Here is a 17,344-nt window from a genome sequence, read left to right on the forward strand (position 1 = left end):
AAACTTAGAGGCGTTAAAATGCTCCAGAACTTTTTAATCAGAAAATGGTCCTCCCTTAAGATTATTTCACCAAACGCATATGATGATACTGAAATAAAAGCCTGACGCGACAGTGACAATCTTGTAAAAATCGCAGGCCCGCAGCGTTCCATTATGGGTATTTCAATGACGGCAGTGCTGTGTCATCTATAAGACAATCATGCAAACAGTAGTGCATTTTAGGTTAATTTCCTCCTAACCTGCATATTCATCTCTCGTCTCAGCTGGGCTTATTCTGCTGTTTGCAAAACAGGGCAAATGTGGTCGAGGTTCATTTTCCCTGCATGATCCGAGTGACAGCTTGTGCTCCCACCTCCAGAAGGTTGAAAGGCCAGATGAAAAGGCTCTCTGGGTGTGCTAATTAGTAGGCACTAACATGACATTTTCTTGATTCTTAGGTCAGTGGGTCAAAACTGGGAACAAGGGATGAGAAATATTGTGAAATGCTCATGAAAACACAATGTTAAGGTGGGGTGGAGGAAGGACGCTTGGCAGGAGATGAAGAGAACGTGCTTTGTTATTTTCAAGAGTTTGTCTTTGACTCCTGTTTTGCTGAGCGAGTTTGTCAACACCAAGAGGAAAGAATATTGTTTAACTACTTAGTGAGCCTAATTTCCTCTTTCAATTGCCCTTCCGAAAAAAAAAAAACAAAATTAAACTCAAGTCAAGGTCACGACACTAATGGGTGTTAGAACATGCTTACTTTAACTCTAAAAAGAACTACTTAGAATTGGCATATGAGACATGTTCTTTATGAAAATAGATCCCTGTGGCTCTACATTTCAGCCTTATACGTAAATATGACCCTTTTGGGAAGCCACAAATTATGTCGTCAAACATAAAATGCATTTGTATTTTCTGGCCTCTCTAAATCAGAAACAAAAATCTTCTGTTGCATGACAGTTTAAAAAACCTGCTTTTATTAAAAAAGTGGTAAATTTTTACCAATTTAATCAATATTTTATACTAACATTTGGTTTTTCAAGAAATCCCCCTAAAAAGTACTTTTTTTGGTGAATTAGTGAAAATATGTTCTTCTAAAAACACATGCATGTGTTTCAAACTTCCACATATAAGTACATTATCCTTTTAGAAAAAAATTCTGTTTACTAAGTCACTAAAGAAAATTCTTCTTCTTCAAAGACTGCCAGGAAAAGAATGAGGAAAACACTCTGAGAAACAGAAACAAAAGAAGTACAGCTTCAACTGGGGGTTTCGTTAATAGGATACAGAGGCCCTTTTTATTTTAGTGTCAGGTCTCAGATTTAAATCAGGACAATGTGGGAGCAATGAAAAGTAGTTTCCATCTGCTGAGCTGCATGAAATAAAGGAACTTATTTTCTGAGTCCAGTTACTTGAGGCTTCATCACAAAAACCACCACTAATTTAATTGGCATGTTTACTACAGAATCCATAGAGGAAGGAGAAAGTTGAGGACTGGGTAAGGCTCAACCTACTAGGTCACCTCTGAAGGTGCCATGTCTTGAAGGCCAAGGATAAGACACTACACAGCAGCTGCCTCATGGAATGTCATCTCTTCTATCGACCAGATGGTTCCATTACCAAGTTCCATAGTTACTTTTCACAATCACTAAATTCAGGGCGCGGGGGTGGGGGGTACACACACACACACACACACACACAGGAAAGTGTGACAGATTTTAATTCTAATATTTTTACCATATTGCCATTTAAAAGATGCATAATATACTTAATATTAAAACTTTTTTGTCTTAAATTCTGGCAAAAGGTCTTGGAAGGGAAGTTGATTTATCAGAATTTCCATGACAATGTGAAGCAAGAAATGGGGTCAATTTAATGAATCCTATTTTCCTGAATTCCATACCATACATTTTTTTTTAAAGAGGTTCTGATACGTGTTGTCCCTGCCACCTGGAAAACCCTGTTCCTGTTGTGCCCTCCTAGCAAACTCCCAGTAGCTGTCACCTGCCTCTAAGGTGGGGGCAGCACAGGATGATGCAGAGAAAGCACACAGCACAGTTTCTGGAATCCAGTCATTTATTTAACAGGTATTTACTGAGGGACGACAATGTGCCCAGGAGTTGTTCTAGGCTCTGGGGATTCAACAGTGAACAGACAAGAGCCCAGCCTTCACGAAGTGTACATCCTATCTAGAGAGGAAGGCCAACTATACACATATGAACAAATATGGGGAGATCAAGAAATAAGAGGCGCTGTGAAGAACGATGCAGCAGGGTAAGGAGACAGAGCCGGACAAAGGTGCTGTTTTAGACAGGGTGGTCCGAGAAGGCCTCCCTGAGCAGAGAGGTGGGGAGACATACAAAATCCCTGACAAGAGCTGAATGTGGCTGCCTCTGGAATTTTGGACTGGGAGTGGGTGGATAAGAACTATTTGTTTTTATTCCTGTTTTTTAAAAAAAAACTTTTAAGTTAAAGCCTAGGGCAGGGTGATTTCCACTTCTGCCAAGATGGAATAACAGGGAGCAGATTCCCCTCCCACTTGAAACAACTAAAAACCTAGAAAAAAGTATGCGGAAAAAACGGCTCTCAAGACATTGAACATGAGGAAATGAAGGACTGTGAGAGATGGGAAGCAAACAAGGTGAGCCCTGTGACTATCTCAGGCAGAGCCCTGGGGTCCCCTGAATTAGGGAGAGGGAGGTGGGAGTGCAGGGAAGCCAAGGTGGTTTGAGTTCTCAGGGCAGGGTATCAAAGATGAGTGAGCTACACATAGAAAGAACTCCTGCAACCCGCCAGAGCTCCCCTTCCAGCATCCAGCTGAACCCCCAGGAGCATATGCAACTGGGGAAACTACCTGAGGACAGAAAAAGATTAGAGAGAACAGTGCTCAGAGCTCACGGACAACTAGGCATAGTGCCTGTTCCCAAAAGCCAAGGTAGAAAACCTTATTATTCATGAGGCATTAGTTAGAGTACTCAGGAGGGTCTTGCCTCAGCAGTGGGACAAAACTAGCTGAAGACTAAAAGCTCTTCTAGTTTAGTGTAACAAAGCTTAAAAGCAAGACCTGAAGAGAGCAAACTTTTCCCAAGTAACTCAAATACATGTGAAAACAACGCTCAAGAATCTTTTTAGGAACATAAAACTATCCAGCCCCCAACAAGCCAAAATTTGTAAAGTCTGCCATTCAATCAAAAAGAAACAGGAAAATTCAACCAATAACGAGAAGAAAAACAAATCAATAGACATTGATTCAGAAATGACACAGACAATAAAATCAGTAGACAAAGCATTAAAATCATGATTATAAGGGACTTTCTTATGTTCAAGAATCCAGAAGAAATGCTGACCATGTTAAGTGGAGGCATGGAAGATATAAAAAAGAAGATGACAACAGGTCTGGGTCCTGTTGATGAAATCAACAATGTCTATGATTAAAAAAAAAAAGTGGGATTAATAGCCGATTAGACATTGCAGAAGAAAAGATAAATGAACTTAAAGAACTTTGGACTGCAATAGAAACTGTCCAAAATTAAAGAGAGAAAGGGAAAAAACTAAAAAATGAACAAACAGAGCATCGGTGAACTATGGGACAACTTTAAACAGCAAAACCTATGTATAATTGGAGTTCCTATAAAAATAAATGTATAATTATGCATAAAGGGAGTCTTCTTCCCATAGTGGAGAGATGGGGGGCAGGGGTTGGGGAGAAAGACAAATGTATTTGAATGATCAAAATTTTTCCCAATTTGATGGAAGCTATAAACCCACAGATCCAAGAAGAATAATGGACCCAAGCACAAGAAACATGGGGGAAAAAACAACAACCATAAATCCAAGGCACACAATAATTAAATTGTTAACACCAGTAAGAAGGAGAAAATCTAAAAAGAAGGCAGGGAAAAAAAGAAACATTTCATAGAAGAGGAAGAAAAATAAGTTTCTCAAATATTTCTATAAATAACCAAGCTTATAAGAGTGATTCAATGCATATATTCTTACGTTTTAAACTTAATAGAAATATGTTCTATGTAAAGTACCATGTATAAAATAAAATGTGCTAAGGCCAGTTAAATTTTTAATCATTATTTTTAAAGTATTCAGGTAATTCTTGCCAGTCAAATGATAAGAACAGTAATAACAACAACAATAACAACAAAGACTTGTATAGCACTTAGCATGTGCAGGCACTGCTCCAAGCTCTTTACTCATAATAATCACTCATTTAATTCTCACAACAACCTCATATGAGATAGGTACTATTATCCTCATTTTACAGGTATGGAAACTGAGACATGGATTAAGTAACCTGCCTATGGTAGCGCTGCATGCAGAACCCAGAGATCTGGTTCCTGAATCTGCCTTTTTAACCACTGCAAAATACTGACTCCCAGTGAACAGACTCCTCTATATAGTCCTATTCCTTGGGGGAAATAAAACACTTGGGTGTGAGAGAAACTCCACAAACATCCCGGAGGGAGGACAATACCCTCCATCCCACCTCCCTCCCAAGGTTCTAACCTCTGGAGGGCGCTTTGCAGGAACATGGGACACTTGGCAGGAAGCGGGACGGTGGTGGCGGGAAGTCATTACCTCCAACTGTTTGGAGCCTGTGCTCCTCTCAATCGAACCGGAACACTGATCTATATAAAAAGCATACACCTCTGCAGAGCAGGATACTTTTCTACGTGACCTCCTCTTGTTAGGATCTGCGTCCACACCACCCCCTCAATCTCCTCACATTGTGGTTCCAAATCTTAGCTCATGTGGTTTTTGCTATAAAAATTATATGTACTTATGGAAAAAAAATTTCAAAAATTCCAAAAGATATAAACTTAGAAGTATAAGTTTCTTACATAAGAGACTTGTGTAAGTCCTTGCTAACTCAAGAGGTATCTTAAATATCCTTTCAAAAATTGTCTATTTAAATGTATGCTTGTATGTACACATGCATATGGAAGTTATTTTATTTTCTTACACAACTGGAGCCATATCACACAGTTCTACTACTTTCTTTTTTCTACTACTTTTATTTTTTATTGTATTTATTTAAAACATATCGGGCATCTTTATCCGCACATTCTGACATACCTCATTTGTTAACGGCTACATAGTATGCCTACGTACGACTGTTATCATACTTTAATTAGGACCCTAAGGAACATAATGTTACTGTACTAGCTTGCACTCTCTCTTTCTATATATATATAGTGAAAAAATATATATATACATGTAGATTTCTGATGAGTGAAATGAGAATTAATTGGGTATATTTTGACCAGTGTGTATAGTGACTTAAGTTTCCATTCTAACTATCTCGTACAAAATTGCATAGAGCCCTAACCTACCTGTCTAGCCCTCTACTCTTAGAGACATCCTTGCCCTCAGAGACTTTTAGAAATCTCTCCGTAGAAACCAAGGGAAGCTTCATGTAATTAAATAAACATATTAAGCTCCCATTTAGGTTTCCCTTAAAAACGCAAATTATACTGTTCATGTGACTAAATTCTAGCCACAGTCCTAGGGACATTAGTAAGTCCTTAGAATTCAAATTGAAAAGAAAAATAAACATTACTTTAAAGAGAAGATTTCAATTTGTAAGCGTGGTTTTGATTACACCTTAGAGCCATTTTCCTTTGCGATCACATCTCTGAAATTACACTGGAAGTCAATGATAAAATATTTCAATATTTGAGTTTACACCCAATTTTTCAGAAATATATCAAATAAAATAAACTTAAGCTAAAGAAGGATTTAACCCACTCCAGGTTGAATGGTGTCTGTCATCAGAAGCTCCTATACTTACAAAGTTATTCACTTCTAATCAAAGCAAAAGAAAAACAATTTTTCTTATAACAGGCTAAAAATGTTTCATAAATAACTTAAGTGCCTTCCAAATACAGATGGGGACTCTATACACAAAGTGTTAAGTCCAGTGTTCCAAGTAGTTTGAGTCACTAAATTGTTATGCTGAGAATCGAAAATACACATGAAGGACAACTATCAGCTTCAAATATGACTTCTCTTATATATATGTTAATATTTGTTCAAATAAAACAAGATGCACCAAATATTAACTGTAGGCTTGAAATCAATATATTCTCCTGCTTGAGTAGGCATAAGCAAGAAAGAGACAATAAAATTAAAAAGGTGGTTATTACACTATAAAAAACTCTCTCTCTAAAACAGCAATTTATTGAGTGCCTGTTGGGGTCCAGGCTCTCAATAGGTATCATTCATATTACACAGTTTTTTATGAGGGAAAAATGGTAAGAAACCCTCTAATTATAAATTATTATGCTATTCAATGACTAAGTAAATTTACAGTTCAATAAAACTAGAGTAAAAATTTTATTTGTGGGGCCGGCCCAGTGGCGCAGTGGTTAAGTGCGCAGGTTCTGCTTCGACAGCCCGGGGTTCACAGGTTTGGATCCTGGGTGGGGACATGGCACCGCTTGGCAAGCCATGCTGTGGTAGGCATCACACATATAAAGTAGAGGAAGATGGGCACAGATGTTAGCTCAGGGCCAGTCTTCCTCAGCAAAAAGAGGGGGATTGGCAGCAGATGTTAGCTCATGGCTGATCTTTGTCAAAAAAAAAAAATTTTATTTGTTCCTATTCTGAGCCTTAAATCATACTTCCTTTCTTATAAGATATCACATTGATAAAGTAAGAAAGATTATTAACTATACTATTTTTGGTTGTGGAGAAGCTGCTAACTTTTTTCTTATATCTTTGAAAACATCTAAATTTCAGAAATCTCAAAATGTTTTTAAGAAAAAGATATATGGCTGGAAATAAACCACTGCTTAAGGAAAGAGAAGAATTCTCTAAATAACTACCACTATAGAACAGCTGTGTAAGAGTTGGGTGTGATTAAATTTGTGCCTGTGTATATATTCTTTTAATATGATTCTTCTTTGCAAAGAAAATTCATGATACCAAAAAGGACCCCCCAAAATAAGAAAAATCCCTGATGAAAGAACAAAAAACAAAACAAAATAGAGCAAGAGCAAAAATCAAAGATAAACAAAACCTAAGTTTCTTAAGCTGAAAAGACCAAAAGGGTTTACCAGATCCCAAGGAAAACAATATATTTTTTTAAACCACCACAATAAAAAAAGGCACTGAGAGTATACAGATGGAAGAAAGCAGGAACAAAGATCAGGATGATCCCAAACTTTTTCTCTGCCACACTAAATGCCTCTCCTGAAAAAGTGGAGCAATGTCTGCAGAGTTTTACCAGAATATTATTTTATAATCATCTCAATTATTATTCACATGTAAAGGCAACAGAAAGGCAATCTCAGTTGTGGGCAAACTCAGAACACAACCCACATATTCTTTTGGAAAAAAATTACTAAAGACATAGAACTGCCGATGGAAAGAGGAATCAAAATTAAGAACTCAAAAATAGTAATATAAACGGCCAGCCACTGCTGCCGTTATCATCCCAAACTATGACCCAGGGAAGGAGTAAATGAATACAACAAAAGACAACATTACAAAGATGCTGCCACTCAGGAAGGGCTGAAGACGTCTCCAGCAGGAAGCATGCAGTGGTTTCATGGACATTTGGAGCCCGCCTGCCTTCTCACAGGGTGCTCTGTTACTCTCTTCTCTACAAAGAAAGGGTTTGTGGTTGAAGTAGCTTGGGAGATAGAGAAACAAAAGAATCTATACAAATCTATGGAAAACCGGGTTCAAAATTTTAGCTTCATATGCCTTCAAAGTCTGATGGTGAATGATCTTTAACCATTATTCTATATGCAGGCCAATTTTTCACCAAGAAGGGAAAGTGCTCTTTTCAGGCATTTACGGATGCAAAACTCGTGTGTATTATGTGCACATTCAGGAAATTTTCTTTGAAGATTTTTTTTAAAAAAGGAATTCAAAAAAGAAGCCAAGAAACTGCACTTAACCTAGAAATAGAATAGGGGGAAAATCCTAAAATGGCAGCTTTGCAACCTAAAAAGTATTCAAATTAGAATAAGAAGCCAGAGGGTTCCAAGAAGAATGCCTTCAAAGAGGAAATAGGTATGATTAATACCAACTATAATTGAGAAGGTTTTAACAAAATTTACTCACTTTAAGTGTCTAGTTCCGTAAGGTTTTTCTGTTTGGTTTGGTTTGGTTTGCAGGAAAGGATTCACCCTGAGCTAACATCTGTTGCCAATCCTCCTCTTCCTTTTTTTTCTCCCCAAAGTCCCAATGCGTGGTTGTATATCCTAATTTCGTTGTTTTGTTTTTTTTTTGAGGAAGATTAGCCCTGAGCTAACATCTGCCACTAATCCTCCTCTCTTTCTGCTGAGGAAGATTGGCCCTGAGCTAACATCTGTGCCCATCTTCCTCTATTTTATATGTGAGCTACCGCCACAGCTTGGCAACTGACAGACAGACGAGTGGTATGGTTCCACGACCAGGAAACGAACCCAGGCCGCCAAAGTAGTGAGAGTCCCAAACTTTAACCACTAGACCATCAGGGCTGGCTCATAATTAATAAGGTTTTAATGATAGTGTCAAAGCATTTGCATTTTTCTTAAAAAACAAAGTGCTCAAAAATTCCAAGAAAACCAACCAAACAAAGCCATATACAATGTAGAAGTCCAAACATAAAGCAAAATAATGTAACAAAGTTTGGCCTAGTTTTAAAGAGTCTGTTTGAAATAATGCTTGAAATGTTCTCCATTGAGCAGTACAGATTTAGTAATTTATAAGACTACATTTCCTTCTCTACAGTTCCAAATACTTGATTATATAGTGAAAAAATAAATATATGTACATGCATATAATTATAATATTGGGAACAATTAATTATTGTGCTGTGTTTTTAGAATCAATCTATACAGCATAGAAGACAATTATTTTTACAGAACAGCTTGTAAATATTTTAAACCTTGTCAGTGTAAAAAATAATGGCATAACTAGCAGAAAATAGATGAATGGGGGAGGAATTGGGTGAAAGTAAGTAAACAAGGTACAAATGTTTTCATCTTAGTAACTGTAGTCAAAAGATACTGCTAAAAATTGGTGGATGAAGAAAGAGTTCAAGTTAACAAAGTAACAGAAAAAGTTATAATGTTGACTTTTTTATTGATGAAATTAAAATCACATACATAGTGAAAACTGAGTGTGAGGGGAGGGAAATATAAGGGTGGAGTGAACTAAATTCACATTTCAAAGTGGAGGAACAATAGAGATTTTCTAAGATTCCAACGTCAAAAAATAGCGATACAGGTACGTTATTTAGAGTCATACTTAAATTAACTTTTCAACTAATTTCTGGGTCTGGAAGGTACATTTTATTTTTCCTTACATGTTTACGTAGTGTTGGAATTTTTTCCAGGTACATGTATTACTTTCAGACAACCTAATAATGACATAATCCTTGCTAAATGTTTTAGTTTTAAATCTCTCTGGTTATAAAGAAAAGATTTTCTTGAGTTTACTGATATTTACAGCATGACAGGTTTTCGGTCTAAACCGTAGTACTGACTAATTTTAGCTGCAGCTCCTTCACTGATTATTTGATTATGAAAAGCCTTCATTTTTCTTTTCCTCTTAAGCTGTATCTATCTGACACAAAACCAATCTATCAATTCAGGGTGAGGGGAAAAATGCACTCGAATACAGCAGGTCATACGTGTTGATTGGCTAACACAGTTTTTCATTAGTTGCAATATCATGTAGCTTTGACTTAGATTTTCTATAAAACGTGAACACTGCTGGTTTCTTGCTTAACTGAGGTGTTGTGGCAATAAATCATACATTATGTTAAACAAGCATTCTGGAAGATAAATGCTTCTATGAGCTTTATTATTCTCTTTTATGACCTGCTTTGAAAGAATGAAAATAGATAAGTTTTTTCTGCACTACTTTCTAACTTGAGCAAATATCTAAATATTTTAGAGTCACAGTATCTTCATTAATAAAAATAAGTTGACTATATACAATATGCATAGAAAGGCAACAAAGGAAATCGGTTAAAATGATGCCTGAGTGGTAGAATTATAATTTATAATTTCCTCTATAATCTAAATTTTTCACCAGAGCAGATATCATTCTTATAATGAGAATAAAAATTAATCAAATTTCTGCCTTCTGAAGTTATACTGGAGTAAATATAATAAATATTCATTTTTTTAATACAACTATCAAGTTCTTACAAAATTGATTTACGTATTTTCACAGACACTTATTGAGCATCTGCTCTGCTCATGTGCTATGGGTCATTAGTCCAGTGGGCTCAGCTATTCTCTGCTTCAAGTCTCACTTGGCTAAAATCAAGGAGTTGGTAGGGCTGGGCTCCCTTCTGGTGGTTCTAGGGAAGAACAGACCCCTGTTTCCTCATAGTTGTAGGACTAAAGTCCTGTTTTCTTGCTGGCTGTCAGCTGAGGGCAGTTCCCAGCTTCTAAAGGCCACCTGAGTTCCTTTTCTCGTGACCTCATTTCTCCATCTTCAAAGCCAGCAACAGCAGGTCAAGTCCTTCTGATGTCACATTTCTCCGACCTCAGATAATCCAAGATAATCTCAAGATCCTTAACCTTAATCACACCTATTACATCCCTCAGATTAGGGAGAAGTCCTAGGCAGAGATATACATTTGGGAGTCGTCAGAGTTTGATGTAATATAAAGCCAGAAGACTGGATCTGATCACCGAGGAAAAGAAGTTTATTTAGGGCTCTTTAGATCATAGTAGGGTTTACAGATTTACCATTTTAGCAATGAGAAGCCTTTGCTGCATTTGAAAAGCCTTCCTCTTCCAAATTAAACTTCTCTAGCTCCCACAGCTGTCCTTCAGAGGACCTGGTTTTCAGGTCTTGCACTACACACCACCTTCTGGATAAAATACAATTTGTCATTGTTCCCCCTAAAATGTTGAATAAAGGATTTAAGGAAATACAGGCATTCCCCCAATTAATGAATGGATTGTGTCCCCAAAATCCACAGTTGAGGTAGTTTAAAATACAGCCCAAATTTTCCCATAGAGTCAGTATAAAAGATAGATTTCAACCCATAAAAATCTGATTTAGCCCACAGTATGCATAAATTATAATACTAGTTCTGGTATTTCACCCACTGGGTCCACAGTACATCACAGTGGTTAAGAGTTCTAGCTGTTCAATCTAACTGCCTGGGTTTGAATCTTGCATCTTCTGTTGCTCTCCTCTGAGGTCCGCTAACATTCCACGATTTGGGCCAAGTTATTTGACCTTTAAACACCTCAGTTTCCTCACCTATAACATGGAGCTTATAATGGTACCTTTCAAAAAGCTTTGTGGGGAGGATTAAACATGATTACCAATGTAAATAATTTACCACATTGTCTGGCATTTAGCAAGAATCCAAACAAGAATGTTACCTACTAATATCATTATTAACATCTAGTCATTCTACTACTGTTTCTTTAGCAGCACGGAGAAAGGGAGATTTGTTGCTGGTGAGAACAACCGACTGACCACATGCATCTCTCTCTACAGGAGAGAGGGTACTTCTCTCTCCATCACCAAAGCTGGTCGACCTTGCAGCGCCTCCATTTGGTGGACCTCTGCACTGGCCTCTGTCAGTGCCCACTAGGAACCCTGTATTCCTGATGAGGCTTCACCAGAACCTATGACCCAATGGAACCCTGATTTCCCTTGATCTTAGTTTAAGATTCCATACCTGCAACCTGCATTTACCTAAATGTTTTTGGAAGCCACATCTTATTGCTGACTCACAATGCCCTCGGGGACACACAAAATCCCCAGGTCCTCCCCAGGAGCCTTAATTTCCCCATGTAAAATGGAGATGATAACATCTATTTCTTAGGGCTGGTGATGGAGTAAATAAATAAGACAAGGTATATAAAGCACTAAGCACCCAGCCTGGCACATGGTTGGTACTCAACACATTCTAGTATCTTCCTGAGTATCATTGAGTATCTCACAAATCTAAATGAAATCTAGGGCTATTAATAGCCTTCATTTCTCTAGCACACCAGAAGTACTATGATGTGCTATGCTTATTTCTTAAAAAACACATTCTCACAAAAAAATCTATGCAATTCAAGAGATCCAAAACTTTAAAGCATTCTCTATATAGATATACACACACATATATACATATGTATGTAGATAGATATATAGATAGATACAGGTAATTTTTTTAAACAAAAGAGGTGCAAAGGGTAAGCTTGGGTGGCTGAGAATTACTGGTCTCATTCACGATGAATTGGGCTCCTTTCTATTGGCATCGAGAAGATGAGATGTAAGATTCTCCTGTGTTCTCTCAATACTGAATGGATGGTCTTTATTGGACCCCAGAAAGGGAAGGGTGCTTGGGCACAGGCAGTCTGCAATATGCCTGCCAGCTGCAAAGCCCTGCTACTCAGCTCTGAAACATGGGCAGAGAGCAGAAAAGAACAAGCTCTGTGTCCAGAAAAGAATGCAGACCATTCTGTGAACTCTACAATTGAGGATCCTGAAGAGGCAGGCTGCTGTTCCTGTGGAGGGGAAAGAAGGCTTTTCTGTTCTACGACAGGTGTTAGAGGGCATCCATCCACAGTTTTAAAATGCCCACCTACAAGGAGAGAGTAAGCTCTTAAGGACATTAGAATTCTCAGCCTCCTTTCAAAAGTCAGAATTTTAATTCCTCCTAAGAAAAAGTATTTATCAAGTATTTTACTTTCCTGATATATGCTTGGTTTAAAACTTACGCTGTAAAAATATTGATGATAATATTCCTTTATCCAGATATTTATTGAGCACTTTACTATGTGCCAAGCCCTGAAGTCTATCAGTGAAGTTAAGTGACAGAGAGGTCTGCCCTCATGAAATTTACATTCTAGCGGGGGGAGACAGAGAACAATAGACATAAAAAATACGTAAATTATACAGTATGATTTAGAAAGTGATTACTTGGGCGAGGGGGGTGTGTGGAATAGAGCCAGGAAACAGGAATTGGGCGTGCTGGGGGGAAAGATGCCATTTGAAACAGAATGGTCAGAGGGGCAGAGCAAAGGAGATGGCAATCACAGACTATGAAGCTGTATCACAGAACTTAGTAACAGATTTTATTTATTATCTTAAATTTAAGTTAACCTACTTAAATTGAAAGCCCAGAAATAAAACCACACATCTATGGACAGCTTATCTTTGACAAAGGAGCTGAGGGCATACAATGGAGAAAAGTCTTTTCAACAAATGGTGCTGGGAAAACTGGAAAGCCACATGTAAAAGAATGAAAATTGACCATTCTTTTTCACCATTCACCAAAATAAACTCAAAATGGATCAAAGACCTAAAGGTGAGACCTGAAACCATAAGGCTTCTGGAAGAAAACGTAGGCAGTACACTCTTTGACATCAGTATTAAAAGGATCTTTTCGGACACCATGCCTTCTCAGAGAAGGGAAACAATAGAAAGAATAAACAAATAGGACTTCATCAGATTAAAGAGCTTCTTCAAGGCAAATGAAAACAGGATTGAAACAAAAAAACAACCCACTAACTGGGCAAAAATATTTGCAAGTCATATATCTGACAAAGGCTTAATATCCTTAATATATAAAGAACTCTCGCAACTCAACCACAAAACATCAAACAACCCAATCAAAAAATGGGCTGGAGACATGAACAGACATTTCTCAAAAGAAGATATACTGATGGCCAATAGGCACATGAAAAGATGCTCATCATCGCTGATCATCAGGGAAATGCAAATCAAAACTACACTAAGATATCACCTTACACCTGTTAGAATGACAAAAATATCTAAAACTAATAGCAATAAATGTTGGAGAGGTTGCGGAGAAAAAGGAACCCTCACACACTGCTGGTGGGAATGCAAACTGGTGCAGCCACTATGGAAAACAGTATGGAGATTCCTCAAAAAATTAAAAATAGAACTACCATACGATCCAGCCATCCCACTACTGGGTATTTATCCAAAGAGCTTGAAGTCAGCAATCCCAAAAGTCCTATGCACCCCAATGTTTATTGCAGCACTGTTTACAATAGCCAAGACGTGGAAGCAACCTAAGTGTCCAGCAACAGACGAATGGATAAAGAAGATGTGGTACATATATACAATGGAATACTACTCAGCTGCAAAACAGAACAAAATCATTCCATTTGCAATAACATGGATGGACCTTGAGAGAATTATGTTAAGTGAAATAAGCCAGTGAGAGAAGGATAATCTGTGTACGACTCCACTCATATGAGGAATTTAAAATTACGGACTAAGAACAGTTTAGTGGATACCAGGGGAAAGGTGGGGTGGGGGGTGGGCACAAAGGGTGAAGTGGTGCACCTACAACATGACTGACAAACATTAATGTACAACTGAAATTTCACAAGATTGTAACCTATCAATAACTCAATAAAAAAAAAATTTAAGTTAACCTACTTAAAAAACGCACTGATACACGACTGTTTAAAAACTAAGTCTACCTAATGAAAAATTTACAACTGAATTTCTGTATTTAACCAATTACCACTTTTTCTGAGTCTACATAACACATACCAATGCCAAAGACTCTCAGAGAGAAGTCTGGAGTCTGAGGAGGCCGGGCCTCAGCATGCATCACTGTCATTCTTGATGGAGAATCAACATTTCTACACCCACATAAGCAGATGCTAAAGAGGAAACAAAAAGGACATTCCAAGAGCTTCTTGTATTGATTTCTTTTATCCTAAACAAAGAGATTCTCCTAGTTACATGATATATCATAATCACTTAATTTGTCTGACTCCTTTAAAGAAAGAACAATGGATTCAAGAAAAAGTGTTGACTTGCAAAAATATAATCATTTTGCAAGGTTTTTGTTGTTTGTATGGGTCATTTTCCCTTAGTAATATGACATGTGGTCTCTCTAGAGAAAATGAAAATGCAAAACTCTAATTCATGCCATTTGCGAGAGCCAGAGCTGAATCCAAAGCAGCCACAGTCAGAGAACTCTCACACTGCTCCCCAGGGTACGATGAAGCTTTTCTACAAGCCTCACCTCTGGGTCTAACGTTATTAGACATTCACAATTAAACCACCTACATCACCTGGACATGATTGTTTTTTTTCTCTCTCTCCATAGTGTTTCTGCACAGACAGAGCCAGTGCAACTGCCAACTTCCTGCCAGGCGCTTCCCCCCAGGGTACAACACACAGATTTAAAGGAAACCCTCCAGTGAAGTCCCTTCCTGGACAAACAGTGGTTCCCAAGATGGGGAACTAATACCTCCAGCCACACGATAAGCTCATTCCTTTTCCAAACATTTGCTCTCTGAGCATCCAAGCATTCTCCTCCTCCCACGGCTCTGCCAGGCTACCCTTGTACAAACTAAAATCCTCAAGATCAGTCTAATATGGACACGAAAACATTTCCAGACAGGTGAGCTGCTTGGTCCTCCAAGATAAATATTATGTCCACTTTAAACACAGGTGAGAGTAGGAAAGAAGAGTTATATTCATTTTATTATGTAACTTTTCATGGGATATATCACAAAAGTGAATTAATCTGAAAAGATACATATGACAAACAAATAGAACAAAAAATGTACAAGGATGATTATTTCTCAACTTATATATGGACATATACTGATATGAATTATTTGTTCAACACAGTACCAAATTGAAATTGAAACATGACTTTTAAAAGTGAAAAATATATTTATAATTATAAAAAATTGGAAACAATCTAATATTTAATAGAAGAATAAATGATAGCACATTCATATCACGTCTCAGAAAATTTATTAACACGAAATGGTTTTCTTGATCTTGTTAAAACTTTAAAAAATAAGAGCAGGCTACAGAAAGAGTGCACTGTTTCGTGTTTAAGTAAATAGATGATCATAATAGTGTGTTCATGTATGTACAAAAAATGCTGGGAGCAAAAGATCACTAAAATATGTTGAAGGGATAGATAATGTTTTTTCTTTTTTTCACTTTTCAGGTTCTTTTCCTCCAATTTTTCTGCATTGAAGATGTATATCCCATATCGTTTTCTAAAATTTTGAGTGAAAATGTTTGATAATGAGAAAAAATAAGCTGTAAATCAGATATGCTAGGTTCCAGGTCCCTTTTTGACACTTACTAGCCAGAAAGACAGGAAAGTCATTTTTCAGCTCTACCCCTGTTCATCACCTATAACACGAGGGGGTTGACCAGATGCTTTCTAACATCTCAGCATTTTACTTACATATAACGACTGTGTATCATCTTGTCACGTATATTTCTGAGTCCGCTCTAAGGTAGCGAGTGTGCCACATGCACATATTCTGTGCCAGGCTTTCCACATTGACCAGGGCAAACAAATGCTAACTCATTCTCAACTAACCACGCACGCTTACCTTAGGTCCAAAATCACTACCTTCAGGGTCGGATTAGGTTCAGTTAGCTGTCTTAGACCCTCTTACCAAACAGCAAATTCAGTTGTCAAAGCAGACAACCCTGCTCTCTACTCGACCTATGCTCCCCTCCTCCTCCACCTTGTGTGCAACTTCTGGCTGTGAAACTAGACGGCTCTATCAAACGTAAGCTCCAGGTTAATCTGAGCCAGACAGTGGTTTTCAAAAGGATCAGACCACATGCCCTCTGCTCACTTTTCATGCCTTCTCATCCCACCGGCTTCTTTTTCTTTCCAAAATGCTCACGCCTCTCTCTTCCTTGGCCTGAAAGTGAAGGTGTATAGGCAATAGAGCCTGTATGTGACTATTTACCAGAGTCTTCTATTTTCTGGACATTTCCTCTTGCCTTGGAGGACACATACAACATCCCACTGCCAGAGGCTGCAAGCAAACACTTGCTCTCATTCTCAGGAAGGGATGGATGTGGCCCACAGTTCGCTATTAAAAGGATTCAGGTAGGAGATCTGTGCTAATGTGAAACACAAAATCAAGCCCTTTTAAAGGCATTTTTTTTAAGTTGCTATAACCTTGTGCCTCCATTGTATCAGTAGGGTTTGTTGGGTCCTGATGCATGTGAACCGTGTAGCCAGAGTCTGGTACCAGGAGGAAGCTGGCACATCAGCAGGCTACTTGGCCCTCTCCTGGGGGCCCCTCTACTGTGCAAAAACACTGTCCGTTTGACAGGTGAAGAAGAGGGCTCAGTTGTGTTTTGTTTTGCCTTCTTAGTTAACATTATTATCTCTCAGTTTTAATTATTTTCCTAATATCTAAACAGCCCTGTGTTAATCTACTATGGAGATCTCTTTAATATGCTTTCTGAAATACAATAAAACTAACACGACTAAATTTTCTGGCCATGAGGTCAAAACACTACACCAAACACCACAGAAGCAAGTCACATGAAGCCCTCCCACCATGTTCCTGTTCAGGGTTCTTTCCGATGGCAGGATATGACCCCCAAATGAGTTTTGTACTGC

General features: G+C 38.0%; 1 protein-coding gene across 11 annotated transcripts in view; it reads right to left on the reverse strand.

Annotated features, from left to right (window-relative positions):
- The window catches only part of SNX24 (sorting nexin 24), a 141,186-nt gene that overhangs the window by 67,278 nt on the left and 56,564 nt on the right, over window positions 1-17,344 (reverse strand). Inside the window, exon 1 of one of the 11 annotated variants that reach the window (XM_046666909.1) lies at window positions 240-383. The exons of the other annotated variants lie outside the window; for them this stretch is intronic. Within the exon in view, the coding sequence (XP_046522865.1) occupies window positions 240-251 (12 nt within the window). The 5' untranslated portion in view covers window positions 252-383. Of the gene's footprint in view, window positions 1-239; window positions 384-17,344 lie in introns of those variants that run through there. 11 annotated transcript variants of the gene reach the window in all.

The sequence above is a fragment of the Equus quagga genome, chromosome 7 (assembly GCF_021613505.1).
Source record: "Equus quagga isolate Etosha38 chromosome 7, UCLA_HA_Equagga_1.0, whole genome shotgun sequence".
Classification (NCBI taxonomy): domain Eukaryota; kingdom Metazoa; phylum Chordata; class Mammalia; order Perissodactyla; family Equidae; genus Equus; species Equus quagga.